Source organism: Musa acuminata, chromosome BXJ2-5, assembly GCF_036884655.1.
Source record: "Musa acuminata AAA Group cultivar baxijiao chromosome BXJ2-5, Cavendish_Baxijiao_AAA, whole genome shotgun sequence".
Taxonomy (NCBI): domain Eukaryota; kingdom Viridiplantae; phylum Streptophyta; class Magnoliopsida; order Zingiberales; family Musaceae; genus Musa; species Musa acuminata.
Window position 1 is genome coordinate 42957623 of NC_088342.1, and position 18169 is coordinate 42975791.

The 18169-nt window shown below is 36.1% G+C and overlaps 1 protein-coding gene across 2 annotated transcripts in view; it reads left to right on the top strand.

Moving 5' to 3' along the window:
- Positions 1–18169, top strand: part of LOC103985565 (DNA gyrase subunit A, chloroplastic/mitochondrial) — a 47427-nt gene that overhangs the window by 27520 nt on the left and 1738 nt on the right. Inside the window, exons 16-26 of one of the 2 annotated variants that reach the window (XM_009403304.3) lie at positions 6035–6105; positions 6191–6280; positions 9765–9890; positions 9997–10154; positions 11859–11940; positions 12044–12208; positions 12295–12396; positions 14575–14711; positions 15019–15139; positions 17019–17073; positions 17174–17273. In XM_009403304.3, the coding sequence (XP_009401579.1) occupies positions 6035–6105; positions 6191–6280; positions 9765–9890; positions 9997–10154; positions 11859–11940; positions 12044–12208; positions 12295–12396; positions 14575–14711; positions 15019–15139; positions 17019–17073; positions 17174–17273 (1207 nt within the window). The remainder of the gene's footprint in view (positions 1–6034; positions 6106–6190; positions 6281–9764; positions 9891–9996; positions 10155–11858; positions 11941–12043; positions 12209–12294; positions 12397–14574; positions 14712–15018; positions 15140–17018; positions 17074–17173; positions 17274–18169) is intronic. The other variant, XM_009403305.3, reaches the window with a different exon arrangement.

Sequence of the window (18169 nt, forward strand, 5' to 3'; positions counted from 1 at the left end):
TTATTATTTCTTATAACCATTTTATGAAAACGGGAATTCTTTACCCTTGGAGAGTCTGCTTGTATATGCTCTTGAAATATGATTTATATGTTCATCGTTCATAGTTGTGAGTGCCATGTATTGGTTTGTGGGCCCATAACCTACTTCTAGTAGGGTTATCCACGGGTTTGGTGTACATGCCTGTAAAGCCTTGATGGTGGAGTATCTGTCATTGATGCCTGATTATTGGTTCTAGATGGCTCTTGGATGATTGAGTACTATGGAACATCTTGACTTTGATGGTAGAGATTTCTGAATTATTTTGCGTGCAGTTGTGCTAATAGGTATAATCCCAAGGTAGGCAATACCGAATGATACCACTTGGTACGGGCGGTATATACCGGTCCGACGACATATCGGTACGCGGACCGTCCGTTACCGGGCGAAACAAAAAATAATAATAAAATAAAATAATATATATATATTTATATATAAACATTTTAGAAAAAGGTGACGTTCGGCGATGTTGCCATTTTTGGATTATATATATATTTATATATTTAAATAAACGAGGCGACGTCGCCTCGCATGGGGAAGGAAAAAAGCGACGTCGCCTTTTAAATAATATATATTTATATTTATATTTATATATAAATATTTTAGAAAAAGGTGACGTTGCCTTTTTCGAATTATTTATATATTTATATATTTAAATAAACAAGGCGACGTCACCCCGCATAGGGAAGGAAAAAAGCGATGCCGCCTTTTAAATTATATATATATATATATATATATATATATATATATATATATATATATATATATATATATATATATATATACTGGGCGGTATACCGAACGGTATACCGCTCGGTATACAGTTTCGTCCGTATCGAGCGAACGTCAAAACTCTGGTACGGTACGAAATTGTAGACTTTGTATAAACCAATAGGAGTACTTGCCATTTTGCTTGGATCAATACTGACTGGGAAGTACATGCCGGTCCAATCATGAACTTGTTCTTATTCATTTAATTAATCTTTTTGTACGATCGCTCTTCGCCTGAATGTGAACGTGAGCCCTCTTGATATGTGATGCCTGTAGCTTGTCATGTGCAATTCATTAGTCCATTTCGTCCTCTTCCTTATTCTTCTTCTTTTTTCTTTCTCTTCCTTGTCTTTCTTTTGCATCTTACTCTTCCTTCACCACCTGTTCTTCCTCCTCTTCCTCTGCCGCCTCTTTCGTTTATCTTCTTCCTCTTCAAAACATCTTACCTAGGGGTATATTGTGTGTTGGTGCACCGACTAGTTATGTAGTGTTCTGACCAAGTCATTGATAAGGGTTCGGTAACTGTAAGAGCAATCCTTATCTTGAACCATGTCCATCCAGTCATGTAGGTTATAGATTGTCTTTTAGGATAAAGGTATTAGAGAGCCTGCCACACCATGTGATTCAGGTTTTTTTCCATTGAGATTGTGATGTAACTATGCTAAAGTCTTCCATGATTTTATCTTCTATATACTATTTTTGACATTGCTGATTTACTTAATTTCTCCATTTTGTTTTATCATTGTTTAATTCTAGATTTTGTACGAAGTTTTTCTACATTTGAAACTTCCATATGTTGTGGTTTATTGGAATTCAGAATTTGATAAGACCCTAGGGTTTTATCATAGAAAAAAAGAGAGAAAAGAGGATGATCACTTTGAGGGGATTGACCTTCTAAGGTTTGCCAAAAGACTGGAATAATATTTCATAGATGATGGAAAGAAACATGTATATCCATAATCATAACGTTCCACCCTTGAGTTCATCAGGACTTGGACTCTTAATAAATAAATAAATATCAAATAAGCCCCTATCTGACTCTTGTGGTAGGCCAATTGGTCAGCAATCTTACTGTTCATAAAATTATTAGTGCTATATCAATCAAAATTGTAACAGACTGATGTTCCAAAGTTCCTTCAACTTTCATAATTTGCGGGTTAGAGTAGTCGGCTAATGCATGACTATTTGTATGATAGGTCCAACATCTTCATTATAATCCGTACTTTCGTAATCAGAGTCCACATCGTTAATTTTCGATTTGTCCCCAATTGGTTCAATCATTAGAAGTTGTCCTTGTTTACATCAGTGTTCCTTACTCCACTTTACATCATAGTGCTAGCACAAACCATTCGTTGATTTTTTCTTGAGTTCTTCTCGGGTTAGTCTTTGGGTGTTAGGGTTTCGACTAGGAATATATGAGGCTGGTGGCTTGCTGATCATTTGTTTGTTGTCATTTCTATTTCGATGATTATCCCTGTTGATTTTTTTCTCGTGCAAATGTACAAATGAGATTGCTACTGTCATAGTGTGGGGTTGGCGAGCTTTGACTTCACACCGTATATCCGGATTAAGTCCTTCGATAAATGTTCCAACCAGTTACTGGTTGGACCAATCTCTGGTTTGATTTGACAATCGTTCAAATATGTTATGATATTCTAGCATTGTAGAGATATGACGAATTTTTGCGAGCTGCTCATCAATATTTTCGTATTCAGATGGTCCAAAGCGAACGAGAAGCCTCTCTTGAATTGCGGCTTCTCTTGAATTGCTTCCACAAGGGGACCCCATGACAAGTTTCGTACCAATCATTCCATTGTATTGCATCACCATCTAGTTGGATTGAAGTTATTTCCACATTGGATTCTTTTGGAGTTATGTGAAAACGGGAAATTTTTTTTGTCCTAGAGATCCAATTGGTCGGATCTCCATCTTCCCATTTTAGGAATTCCACCTTCATGCGTGGGCAGCATGTGTCCTGTTCTTGATTTCTTTTTTCTTTATCTTTAGATCGGTTCAATGTAAGACTTGAACTTTTATCTTGTTGAAACTTGCTGAAGCTCTCCAATGGACGTTTTTTAAAATCGTTATGGGTTACTTGTAGCCGGTTCTCAATTTTAGTTTCCAAGGTTTCTAATTGGGTTTTCGTTGAGTTATCGATAGCCATTGCGTAGGATTGCAAATTTGTAATCCTCAACTCTTGTTTTTGGTGTCGGGTCAATGGCATCAGCATTGCCCTATTCGGTGTTGCTGTTACTGTGATGTCGGTCGATGGCAACACTGTGAGAATGAAGGGTTGTTGCGAGGATGCTGATGAGGAAGCAATCACCAAGAGCAGCGTGAGGGTTTGCTACGGTCGCTGTGAGGACGTGAGGGATCGCTGCAAGGGTGTTGAGGACGTTTCTAAACGTCGAGAGCAACATGAGGGCTCGTTGCTGTCGCACTAAGGATGCTAGCGGTTGGGAGGCAGTGATGGTGGCGTGGGTAGTTGCTGCAGAAACACCAAGGATCGTGGTTGGGTGGCGTCAGCATGGGTAGTTGCCTTGTTTCTATTGCTGCGAGGAGGAAATGCTGCTGTCGAGGTTGGGAGCAGCGTCGTCGAGGGCTGGGAGGCAGCGACGATCGCTTTGCTGGAGGGAAAGAAACGATTGCTCGGCTGGGAGGGAACGTTGGCGGCGATCGCTTGGTTGGAGGGACGAGGACCAGCGAGGGGTCACCGAGGCTAGGAAAGAGACAATCGCTCGGCTGGGAAGGAACACCGAGGGTCGCAGCTGGAGATGGGTTGAGGTGAGGCTGAGGGCGATTGCGGTGGAAGGTCTGAAGAGGCGCGATTGAAGGCGGTTGCGTGGAACGTGGGATGAGGAACTATAATGGGAACGATCACTCGGCTGGGTGGGAATGCTAGTGGCGATCGCTCGGTTGGAGGGGTAAGGACCAGCGAGGGGTCGCTGAGGCTAGGAAACGGTGGTGGTGGCCCTTTCTCGCTCGAGCGTGATGGGGCGGTTATCGACTCTTCTTTTCTTTTTTCTTTTTTTGAGATGATAATGATTGTGGGGGTGAAGTGATGTGAGAATTTATAGTGGGAACGTCGAGGATCATTGCTCTGATACCAAATGATAAGATCCTAGGGTTTTATCATAAAAGAAAAAAGAGAAATGAGGATGATCACTTCGAGGGGATCGACCTCCTAGGGTTTGTCAAAAGATTGTAATAACATTTCATAGATGATGAAAAGAAATAGATATATCCATATTTATAGAGTTCCACCCCTGTATCCATTAGGACTTAGGCTCTTAATAAATAAATAAATCTCAAATAAGCTTCTATCCGACTCTTACTGGATTAGACAAACTCAATAAAACATTATTCAAAGCTCAAAAAATAAAAGGGATCCTAACAGAATTATAGTTATCTTAGCTATTGGATTTTAGTAATATAGTGTAAGTTTCACTTTTTGTTGTCTTTATTTTCAAAGTCATGAGAAATTATTGTCAATTAATTTTTTTTTTCTTTTGAGGAGTATATAGAACTGACAAAGATGATCTTAATACTCTAATTTATGAGTCTTAAAAACTATTATTACATATGTTGGCATTGCAAATTTCGAAGAATGTAGAGGGTCCAAAACCATCCTGTTTATGGCTTTTTGTGTTTCCAACTTGCTGATGAATATGATATTAATCCATTTGTCTGTTTTAAAGGCTAGTAGTGAAGCTATGGAGGACAAACATTCTTTTCCCTTTCCATTTGCATCTTCAAAAGTCTTCCCTGGGAATTTATTCATTGCTTCATTTCTGATTTTTTCTTTTCGTCCACCGGACTGGACACCCAGCACAATCTTGATTTTACTCCCTAAAAGAAATTGGTACAGCTAGTTTGTAATTTGTCTAGCCCATGCACGATTGCCTTTGTTAGCTGCTCTTTTGGATTATAGAAGTCACATCTCATCTTCTCTTTTGGTTCTAAGTGGAAGAGTTTTCGGGGTTTGTTCTACTTCAGAAAGGCTTAGATGTTTTTTCTCTTACATGATTCATATTTGCGGTTAGGCATTCTATATTTGTCATCAATCAGTTTAACACCAATAATTCATTATTACTTTGCAGAACTTCAAAATAAATTACTAGTATAAACACTACTAGTAGTACAAATTTCAAATACCATAAGCAATTTAGTTTTTCTTGTCTGTGTCAAATAGCACCTTTTCATTACCATTTTTAAGCATAGATTTCTTTTTTTTTTTGTGTGTATTTTCACAAGTTCAGCACTGCTCTGAAAAACAATTATGAAGCTTTTTTTTGTCATGTTCAACTTAGGCATATTTGGTACCATCTTTTTCTTTTCAGATCCTATCTATGTATTAATGTGAGCAAGCTGGATTGTCAATTAAATGCCATGCCCTTAACATAGTTATAATGCAAATGCATGTACAATGAGTAATTGGTTTATGCTAGAGGGCTAGAGGACTATGATTTGTAAATAGGTACTGTTTATGGGAGAGGTGATTGTGTGTGTTGAGAGTTTGGATTGAATTTTTAGCTTGCATGAGGCTTGTGGAGCCATGTCTTGCTGTCCTTAATTGAATTCTGATCATTTTATACTATGTCAAGGTTAACTTGGTTTTTCTAGACTGACATAAAGGGGACACCAACTAAATTGTGCTGATAACTGATAAAAAAAACTTGTTGTGAATTATCTGGTCCGAGCTTAGACCTGGATGCTTATTGCCTGGTTTTTAGCTTGATCGACTTTTTGGTCTAGTGGTTGAAGCTTAAAAATTTAATTGGTTTTTCTCATCATGCAAGCTTATATTTTCTTAACAAAATTTTTTATTCTCACCATCTAGAAAAGAAAGTTATTTGGTAATTGTCATACTACCTATTTAATTGAGAAGATAGAGGGGACACCAACTATATTGTGCTGATAACTGATAGGAAAAACTTGTTGTGAAGTATCTGGTCTGAGGTAAGACGTGTATGCATATTGCCTACGTTTTAGACTGTTTGACGTTTTGGTCGAGTGGTTTGAGGCTTAAAAATATAATTGGTTTATCTCATTATTCAAGCTTATATTTTCTTAACAAAATTTTTAATTCTCACCATCTAGAAAAAAAATGTTATTTGGTAATTGTCATACTACCTATTTAATTGAGAAGATAGATCAATGTTGTCTTATCATTTTTATACTCTTTCATTTTTGTCTGCATTGCATCTGATTATACTATTTGTTGAAGAGTTTGGTTTATCTGAAAAGCAAGCTGAAGCTTTGTTGGACATAACCTTGAGAAAACTTACTTTTCTTGAGGTATATCCTGTTTCTCTTTGTCAAAAGAACATTTTTCAGTTTGCTTCATTTTCATCGCTGATGATGTTGGTCACAAATTTTGTAGAGAAAAAGATTTGTAGATGAAGCTGAATCCTTGTCTGGACAAATTTCTAAGCTAAATGAACTCTTGTCTAGTACGAAGCTGATGTTCCAGGTAATCCTCTTTTATAATATGTCCCTTGAATGTAAATTTTGATATCTGTGTAGAAAATGACACTATTAAGCTACTTAAATTTATTGTGACTTCTCAAGTGTATCTGAATTATAACAATTGCAACCAATTGTAGCAATGATTTATTACTACCATCAAGAATTTGCTCCAAGATAGGTAAGTTTCAAGATACATAATGTATTCTTATCACAAGATTTCTTATTTCTAGCTTTGAGAAATTGCTTTTGTAAATGGACAGATTTTTTGTCATTGAACAGAAAAATAGAAATATATTTGTTTGGTTTTTTGCATTTAAGATATCTAACAATGAAAGTGGAGCTATAATTTTCAACTTAAAACCAAATCGGCCTGAATGGAATATCCAATTCGTAACATTTTTCTTTGAATTTAAGAACATGTGGAAATTGTGCGGATATTTGTAACCCTTGTGCAGTGGCAATGAGGAAGTGAAACTATATTATATGCTTGCAATTACAATATTTTTAAAATCCATGCAGTTGAGCAGGTACAAAAATATGATATTATATGAAGCATTGGTAACATCACAACCAACAAAACTTGAGCTATTAACTTGTGCGGAATGAGCTTTATAACATGGCCCAAAATGATTAAGCCTAAAATATTTTTAGGATACTTAAGTTCACATATCCATCACTTTTTCTTTTACCCTCTTTTAGGATTATTTATCATTATTATTTTACTTGAACTTTTTGCCAAGTGCCTTTAAATCCTAGAATATTGCAGGTGTTGTTGAATTCCTATGGCCTGTAAGATTTCTGAAGCCCGCTTGGATTCCCTAAATACTGTATAAACATTTTGGTATTTGGAGGAAACGAGCCAGTATTCTAGTGCCATTATTTAATGCTAGTTCCATTGTTCTCCATGACTTACTCCTGTGAGAAACATGTGATTCTACAGTGGTTTCTCACATAGCTTTGGTTCTGCAAATGGTATTATGGCAATTTGCAATAGTACAGGGAACAAACTGGTACAAACTTGTAAAGAATGAGTATAATAAATTGATCCACAGTGTTTAAACCCAAGTTAGGAGTGATGTGCATTGAAGTTGCTAGACACATGTCCATCCTTTATTACTGGAGTAAATTTAGTTCTCAAAAGAAATTAGAAAGATGTCTAAAAGATGATAATGTGGTTTGGAACTTGGTTAGATTTAGTAGGAATTGGATGATATCACTGAAGATCGATGATCAAGATATGTTGCAATATTTTTATACCATATCATTAAATCAACTAAACATAAATAGAGTTACTTCAAGATGTTGTTTGAAGGAATATGTGGAAAGGTACTGGCATTGATGCAATTTTAGTGTTGAAGTTTGATCATGTGATCCATATGTTGGTATCATAATAGGACCTTACCAGAGATGTCTATTGTATGGTTGATTCTGCTGGGAAAATGCAAATACAAATTCATGGAAGAAATCACTGTAAGTTAAATAGTATTGGTCATAGGAGACAATTAGTCATTTCAACTTTTACTGACTATCCTACAATCAGCATTTATCAGGAAGGGATCTAGGATGTAGATTGAAGTTGCTTAAAGGATGGTAGATTATTAAAGAATTATGTTTATGTAGTGCAAAATTGATTTTATAATAACTAGATGTCAAAAAACATGGTGATTGTCAAGGTTTCATATCTCAAACTGTAGGTTGAAGTTGGTTGTTAATGATCGGTAATTTTGGAGCAAGTAGTGGTGCTAGAACATATACCTGACATAAATACATTACCATTCGTTTTTTTATTACTTCTATTCAATGATATCAATTGCTAAAGGTTGGTATACCACACGATATACCTATACCATAGCTGTTTGCTAAGTTATCGATATGTAGTGTTTTTAAAATTGCTAGGTGCCAATGTCCCAAAATGCTTGCGGCATTAGGCTCTCACCTAGGCGCTCGCTCAAGCAAAGCGAGATGCCTTAGAATATTATAACATAAAAAAATATAATACAATTGATAAATATAATTATAAAAATAAAAATAAGGGTTAACAGTTCTTAATAGGGATTAACACTAAATAGGGACCAATATAAGATTTAAATAGCTTAAAACTAGCTATGATAGATGTAGTGAGAAGAGGAGTCACCGGCCTATAGTGGAAGGTGGGGAAGGAGTGGGCAGCGGCGATGGAGGAACCTTCGGATGGTGGCAGCAGTGGTGGAGGAAGCTTTGGACGATGACAACGGCGGCGAAAGAAGCTATGGACAGCAGCATTGGGGGTGTCAGAAGCTGTAGACGATGTCAGGGGTAGAGGAAATTGCAAACCTGTCCTCGACAGCAGAGGGAGCTACACATTGGAGCAGCAGTGACAGAGGGAACTTCGCACGAAAGCAATGACGGGAGCTTTGGAGCTATCCGTTGGCGATAGAGGGAGCTGTTTGTGGAGGCAGCAACGGCGAGCTAGAGGTTGGTCGGTGGTGAGAGTAGGCTAGGGTTTGGTCGAGGGCGCAGTGGGGGGGGGGGAGGGTGGGGTTGTTTACTATGCTTAGTTGGTTCAATCAAACAAAGTTACTGTTCAATTGAACCTGAGTTCACAATCTAGTTCGATTTGTGGCATTCAATGGGTGTTCGCCCAAGGCACCTAAGCGGGCTTCAGTGAAGAATGTCGCCTGGACACTGTGTGAGGCGCTCGAGCCTCACCCGAACGGCTTTTAACAACACTGCCGATATGTTTAGATCTTTGGTGTTGGTTACAAAACATTCTCAGTGCAGGATTAAACTGGAAATAAAAATGGTAGTGTACTGGTTGTTGTTGAATAGATCACATTCTTTATTGTAAGCTTTCCTGGTGCAGATTGGTGTAAATGTTATTGTTCTGATATATCAACTTTTAGTAGCATTCGTATTGGACAATGACACCCACAACTTACACAATGCAAAGTTACGCAGACAGATGCATGCAGATCCAAAAGCCTCATACATGCCCCAGTTAACTCATAAACACATTAGGATGAACCATGTGCTATGTGATGCTATGAAATGAATATTATTTCTAGGATGATAATCATTACTGGAATCTATTAATAACACTTGTGTCCATTATGTGTTCTCTTGTTGGTTTGCCAATTAAGATATTTTTAGAGACATTTGGCTATTTGCTTCTCTATCATCTTTAGAGGTACCATACACCATAGTTCCCTTGTTTGATTTTGAATATGGACTCAAGATAACTATTATTTTTCTTCCAATCTGCTCTCATATTAATCTAAATAGTGCATAAGAATCCTGCTGTCTGCACCTGCAGGTCCTCTTTGTTTAGTGCTTCTGTGATATCCCATCTATTTGTCTGTATTGTGTTATGGCAGTTTTATCCAAGTATTAAGTTCATTTTTGCCCCGTACAAGTATCATGATTGTTCTTTACATGTAGCATTCTTGTATTCAAGTATATGTCTTTGAGGACCTAAACTTTCATGTTATTTTCAAAATTTCAAATTTCAGCTTATAGAGCAAGAAGCAATTGAGTTAAAGAATAGATTTGGAACCCCAAGGTGTACATTGTTGGAAGATGGAGGGTGTGGTCAACTTGAGGATATCGATGTTATTCCGAATGAGGAAATGCTTTTGGTATAAGAAATAAATTATTAGTTCTTGTTCCTTGTACTCATATATCATCATAAATTTTTAAAAAATGAAACTGGGTCAAAATGACAAATTTTGATTTTATATGAAGACACTAAGCGAGAAAGGTTATGTCAAGCGGATGAAACCAAATACCTTTAACTTGCAACATCGGGGAACTATTGGAAAATCTGTTGGAAAGATGCGAGTTAATGACTCAATGTCCGAGTTCATTGTCTGCCATACGCATGACCACATTCTTTACTTCAGGTAATTATATTAGCATTGCTCTTTGACAAGTTAGATAATCATGTCATTATCTTTTCTGGCTTTCTTGATCTATAATAACAAGAGTTTGCAATTTTGTAAGATTCCCTTTGTCAAGGGGTGCACTCCTGTATGTAGTTCTTGTCAATTTTATTCTTCATGCCATTTAAGGATTCAAAATTTTGGTTATACATTGGGTTAATTGGCTTGTAGAATATGTTACTTGATTTTGTGAAAAAAAAATCATACTTTTCTTGATTTTGCTCAACTTTTGGGGGGAGGGAAAGTAGCTTGGTGAATGCAACCTTGTCTTAAGGTGGTAGTGGACCTTTGGTGACTCATTAGAGAACATAGAGGAAGGGAGAGGCAAAGAAAAAGTGAGAAAAGATCAAAAGGGTGGGAGCGTGCACTAATGTGAATGTCACATTATTCAGTTCTGGAATTCTTTTTTTATTCATGGCACTATTTTGTTTTCAAGTATCTTATTCTGGCTGATGACAATGTTCTTTTTTGAAAGAACGTTGAGTGGAATTAGTACACTTGAGACAAAATGCTTCATATCACTTTTTACACTAAATATGATTCATTAAGTGAAGATTTCTCTGAGGAAAGATTGGATTCCATATGGGATTGGGGTCTATCCTGTTGGTGCTTCTTATCATGAATGCATTTATCAAACTCTTTCTGTCACATGCTTCTTATCTTGATGAGATTGGGATCTATCCTGTTTGCCTTTAAGTTTTCGTCTTAGACTTTCGTGGATCTCAACCTGAATCTCTTCCTGCTATCTTGAGTTTTAGTGGTAAGTTCTTTCTTTCCTCCGAATTGAGAAAATTTAGTGATGGGCTGCCCTCTTTTGTTAAATAATATGGAAGGAAAGAAACTTGCTGAAAGGCAATTTCAGGGACACAATCTGGGTTCTTTTTCGCATGCTCGCATGGGTTAAAGCATTTGGGATTCGTCCACAATTTCATCTAGAGGGGACTTTTGCAACATTTTGGAAAGTTTTCCCTATTCTAATTTTAAAATTTTCTTTCTCTTTCCTGCTGTCCTCCCATGTTATATTCCTATTTTCTTCTCTATTTGCTTCTCCTCCTTGTTTTCATATTTTGATGAAGTTTGCATCATTAGTGCTTTTGCATTGAAGAAATTACTGTGGTAGACTATTCAACCGTTTAAGAATCTTTTCTTGAAAAAGATTTCATCTTCACAAATGATTGCCACAGATTTTCATTGAATTCTCTTTAGACCCAACTGAAGAAAAGGCTGGGGGCAACCTAATCTGAAATAGATTGCTTGAATGCTTTATGGCTGACATCCTTCTATCAGTACCTCTTTGTATTTCAAATGCTACTTCTGACATGGAGTTTTATGAGATTCATCCATCATTTATTCATTGAATTTTCATGCCACGTGTGGTGGGAACACTCTATTTTTCATCATGAAGGGAAAAACATTTAGTGTTCCTTTGGCATGGTATATACTGGACTGCATGCAAGGAGAAGACAGTACATATCCTTTGATGATCACCAGCAAATATTGTTATTTATCAGAATATAGTTACAATTATTTCCTTATTTTTTGACCTACAAATTATCAAATTCGACTATTCTTGAAAGCTCAGTATGCCAACCTTCTTAGATGGAGAGTAGGATTTCTACTGTAGAAAACATGTCATGTTTATAATTAGTTAAATATATACTGCAGTGATCAAGGGATAGTTTACTCTGCTCGTGCATATCGAATACCAGAATGTTCTAGGACTGCTGCTGGCATTCCACTGGTCCAGGTTTTTTGTTTATATGCTTCATGATCTATATTACCTTTTAATATGACAAGTCAAATCTATAATCATTTCTAACGTCTTTCCTCTTTTTTATGGCATGGTATAGCTGCTATCATTGTCTGAGGGGGAGAGGATAACCTCAATTATTCCTGTCAGCGAATTTGCTGAGGATCAATACCTAATAATGTTGACAGTGAATGGGTACATCAAGAAAGTTTCTTTAAATGCTTTTTCAGCAATTAGAGCACCTGGAATCATTGCAATTCAGCTGGTTTGTCCAATTACTTTTGCTGATGGTTTGTTTGTGGATTATACAATGAATTGATTTATGCCTGTGCTAAATTTTCTGTTCTGAAGGTCCCTGGTGATGAGCTGAAATGGGTCCGCCGCTGTGCTGATGATGACCTTGTTGCTATAGCTTCCCAGAATGGAATGGTCATTGTGAATTATTGTAACAAGGTGAGTATATTTTCAAGTGAACATGTGTATTTAAGCTAGGTTACCTGTTTTCCGAAGTGTGTTTCTTGCTTGAAAATAAATGTTGTATGACCATATCAAAGACAATGATTAAAGGCCATTTTCATTGGTAAAAAACAGATCTTACCATTTCAAAAACATTGAAAAAGTATCATGGTTCAACTTTAGTTTATTAGGAAATAAAAATTAGAAGAAAACATTGATTATCATGTTTAGTACTTCTAAGTAGTTAATTTATTTCAGACTTTTAGAAACTTTAGTCTCAGGATATTTTGAGGCTCAGTCAGTTATTTGCTGGGGGGTGATATGATTGGGATTTATAGTATCGAGATTGAATGAGAAAATAATTTAAATAAATAAATATAAAAAACATAAAGAAGCAAAAGCTTATAAAATACAAAATAAAATTAGAAAAGTAAAGCATATTATTTAAATATTCAAAAAAAAGTTGAGCTGAACTTTGTTATATTAATCATATCATACAAACCATTGTAGTAAACAACTGTTATATATATGTAAAACCTAAAACAATTTGCTTGAAGTTAGCCATTAGTTGGCCCAGTGCTTCTCTAATTATTATTTTTGGGTAACTAAGTGAAGAAAAGGACCTCATCTGAAGAGTACTCCCACTTGGATATGGGATTAATTACTAATTCTATATTTTCTTTCTATTTGTGATGACTTCTCTATTCATTATAAGGCTAAGTATTATATTCCATGCTCACCTTGCTTCATCCTTTATCTATTGGATGGTGAATGTTTCAATACTAGCATCCAGTGCCCCCCAGGAATTTGATCTCTGACCATTCAAAGGAGCTTCTTTCCCTCTCAAAAAGCAAATACATCAGAAGTCTAGTTTGGTGTCTAGTTCAGCATTCTTGAAAATGGAAGACATTTGTTTTGATGCAAACGTGGAAAAAAAAAAACACTATAATGGGAGTGAAGGATGAGAAAGATGAAGATCAAGGTAGCAAGATGAAGATTAGAAGTTGGATCAAACACACAAGAAGAAGATAGGGATAATTAAGGGCACAAAACATTAAAGAAACTCCATTGTTTTTGTTAATAATATTTTTAACATTTCTTGGTACAAAACTCTGGGTTCAACCCTTGTTTATGATACATACTATTTGAGAATCTCTATCTAATTAAAATAAAGCTTATCATATGACAGAATCTTTCCTGACATGATGTACTTGGATACCCTTTTAGACTTACAGAAAGCTAGATATATTAAACTATAAAGATATTTCATATCAGAATATTCTTCCCAATTTATGACAAATTTAGCACGAAAATAGTCTTCAAATGAAAATAAAAACATGTTTACTTGTTAACATTCTTCCCAATTTAGGTAGTAGGTTGGTCAATTTGGTGAAATGATGCAGGGATTTAAAAATGCCAGTGTACCACGTGTATTAACAATATCATACTAGGCTAATTGCTTAGTGGTTATGCTATATAACGTTACACATTTTGGTATATCGACACTTCAACTAATGTTTTATTAGTTCTTTTTTGGTTATGTATGGCATGGGTCTATAGATTTAAATACTTGCTATAGTGTGAGGCAAAGACACTGTGGACAACTACCATCCTGATGTCATATCTGGAATGGAAAGCCACTATGCTGTTATCCATCATTCTTTACTTTTTTACTTGGGAATGTTCAAAAGCAAAGGGCTTGGTATGATTTAGTCTGCTTTAATTCTAGGATTCTACAAAATTTTGTTCTTGCAAAGTTAGCTTGATCTAGTTTAGAATTGGTTTAGAAAAAAACTAATTAGAAGATAGCTTGCATTGTCATTGTATACAGTAAAAAAAACGGTCATGTGATCCTTCAAAAGAATCTTAAGATGTGTAATAATACAATTTTCATTGTATATTAAAGGACAATTAGCACATAATTCATGCAACACTTTAGCATGCAGGATCATTGTTTCTTGAGGCGTATGCAACAATTCAAGTAGAAGATTATGCAACCATTATTTCACTTAGTCTTGCTTGCCTATTTTGAGTTCTTTCCATTTGTTAAAATTCTGGGATCTAACAATAAATTTACTCTAGTGCTTCATTTTGCTGCCAGCTAATAAGTAGAAGGAACACTGACTGACCTGACCATTTTTTAATTGTTATGGACACAACTTTTACATGGATTAGCTCCGTGCACTTGGAAGGAGAACAAAGGGTGTGATATCGATGAAATTAAAACGAAGGGACAAAATGGCTTCCATGGATATTATACCTGCACCTATGCAGAAAGACTTGCAGAAATTGTCAGAAAGCTTGAGTGGCAGGTAACTTTGCTCTTCCAGAAATTTCCACTGACTATAATTTTGTCAGCATATTCGTGGGAAGATTTAAGCTACTTTGATGGACAAGCATCCACAAGTAACGATGGATCTACGGTTTTCTTTTCTTGTAATGAATTTGTTGTTTGTTCAATCTTCAAATTGATTGCTTCATGCTTTATTTTTTATGACACTTAATCTAGCCACAACTGAGATGCCAACAAAGTCCTGTGACTCCCACCCTTGCTAAAATATTAACTGTATCATGGCTCTTTATTTTGGTTAATGCTCTGGTATAAGTTTTTTCTTGCAGAGGTAAAGATATTGGACCTCCATGGCTGCTATTTGTATCTGAAAGTGGTCACGGGAAGCGTGTACCTTTAAGTGCATTCAGATTATCAAGCTTCAGAAGAGTGGGCTTGATTGGTTGCAAGGTATCATTCTTGTTTTATTTGTCTTTTCACTGATGTAAAAAGAAATAGCCGACATGCATATTAGGAAATTAACTTAAATATGGCTAACAAACTCTAATTGGACTTTTTTGTTGTTTTAGTTGGTAGATGATTCACTAGTGTATACCTATACCTACTCGCTTGAGCCACCAGTCTATTTTAGGCATGACATTGCTTTTGTTTCTGTTTTCCAATTGGTAAGTGGTAAAAGTGGTATTTCATCCCAGGATCTTGCAAAAGTTTGACAAAGTCAACATCTTTGCTTCCTTCGCTTGTGATCGTTGTCGCTGCATGAAAAGTTTGTGTTCTTCATTTGGTAAAACACAAGGTAGAAACACAATTTAGGTTGCTATTGAAATTAAGATTGGCTAGAAATGATATGATCAAGGTTAGCAGGATGGATCATTTTGGTCAAGAAAATATTCTAAGAAACAAAGCTATAAAAATGACAAATTAGCAAAAAACAAAAAAAAATGAGACAAGTAAAACTGTTATATGCTAAAAGATTCTTTCAGCTTTATATCTCATAATATATCCAACTTTAAAAATATATATACATATATATGAAAGTGGTACATAAAATCTAAAATTATATAAAAGTCAATAATGACAAATAATGGACAATAATTTATTGTAATAACTATTATATATTTGCTAGAACTGCATATTAAGTAAAGAGTAACATAACACAACCAATAAAATAACTGTATTGTGAATATTTCTCCGTAGGATTTGGGATTAATATTGAAGCCTTTGGCATCTCTTTTCTCTGAGGTGACTCTATCCTCCACTTTATCTCCCTAAATCCTTTCCTTTCTTACATGATGATGGAGGATGAACATATAACATTGGTTATAGATGATTATAACAATGATTACAGTGAGTAGCAAACACACTTTTTTGCAATGTCTTTTCTGCTCATAGTCAAAGTTTTTATCTTTTTTAAAAATTCCTTTTAAGCTTCATTCCCCTTTTTTTCACTCCTTTTTTTTCTTATGAGACTGAAATCATCTATAATTGGCCAAAACCAGTCGACTCTGGTTAAATTCACCAACTAGTTATAAAGATGAGAAATATACCAAAATCAAATTGCCGTGTATAGACATATCGAATGGATACTACCAGCATCACAGGCTATGTAGCTGGTAATATATTGTGTAACTATATCAAGGTATGGTACCGTCCGATGCTGTATACGGTATGGTACCGGTGGTATTTGTGGGTCTGATAGTTTATTGATAAACGGACCATATCAAGGTTTTTAATACCGCCAGGTATGGTATATATGTGACTAATGATTTATCGATATGTGGATCTGGTACTGTAGTTTCTTTTTTTTTTCAGGTTTTTCTGGTACCTATCGGCAAGGACCACCATTTCAACCAGACTGGTATGAAACGGGGTACCAGTCTGGGGTGAACCGGTGCGCAAGTTATCCCGGTTCGGGCAGTCTGCTCTGACCCATTAGAATGGGTATACTGTCCAGGCTGATGATTTAGATCCTTGATAAGGTTGATATTTGTATTATTTTAGTGCCATAGTCATATATTTTGCACTGTGAAACCAAGGTGATCAACTATCAGTGGCAGCTTTCCTTTCCATCTTGCGTAGATTCACATACCAATTTCTAGTGTGGTTCTCTATTCTACGGCCAATGCTTTCGTCTTTCTTAGCTTTCGCCCCCTAATACTTTTTTGCATTTAGAAGCTACTGGAATATTCAGCTTAAGGATTATGCATCTATTGCTCTTATATATATTCAGCAGGCATTATACAGAATTTACATGCTTTTATATAAATACAGCAGGCGGTATATGTAATTTACATGTTTATGAAATTGCATGTGCATTATACTTTTGCAGCTTCTACCAGATTATCGTCTTGCGGCTGTATTTGTGGTTGGATTTTCTTTGTCAGGTATGTTAAGCTAGACTAGTTCATTTCTTTTGTTTGTATTAATTATAAACATAAAAATTATCTGGGCTGTTTCTGAAAATATATAACTTTGGATGTGCAGAAGGTGGTGAAAGTGATGAGCAAGTAGTTCTAGTTAGCCAAAGTGGGACAGTAAACAGAATCAAAGTTTGTGACATATCCATCCAGTCACGCAGTGGCAGGTATCCCCTTTCATACCTCCTTTCGATCAATACAGTAATATTTGGAAATTGTAACCACAGAATGCAAGCATTTGCATTCTTGTGTTGAGGATGAGAAATCATGAGCTGATGTCTCATACAAAATATTTTTGTTGCTCGATAATTTTAGATATCATCTCATGTATGCCAAAATTTCCTGACCCATACTGGTTTTCAGTGGACTAGTATGGAATTGTTATGGTTGGCATACTGTGAAGTCACTTGGTTGTCTTAGGTGTGCAACGCCCAAATGACGCTTGTAAGGGTTAGCGGGCAGCCTAGGTACCCTGTGCAGTTACACTGTGGATAGAAGAAAATGTTGCAAAGGCGAGTACCCTAGTAATATGCCATCTTCACAAAAAAAAAAAAAGGCAAATAAATTGGGATCGCAAGCAATACAAAGCAACTCGATATTTTGCTAATGGGTTGAATGGTCGTACACATTGGGGCTTCGGAAGGTCCAAATCCAATGGTCACCTAGCACTTTCATCAAAGCCTTACACCACCCCTCATACATATAACCAGGCCCCCCATCTGTGTTTCGATGCCCCCCATAAGGTGATTGTACAGAGGGGTTGGTGTTGGTGGTTGTACAGAGGAGAGAGAGAGAAGGAAATAAAAAAACAGCTGTAATGGCTGTCAAAATTTTTATAGAAACATGAAAATAAAGGCCTCATACCGGTATTGCAGGATAAGTTGACACTAGTTATACTGGTCAAATCACACCATCCAATAATCCTACTATAGTGAGCTTATCGGGTGGTGTGCTTTGTGTTGGGTCAGACCAGATGAAACTGTCTGATATACATACCGGTCAGCCGTTGACTGATAAATACCAGTATATACCAATTGGTATGGTTGAAATTTTAATCCTCAGT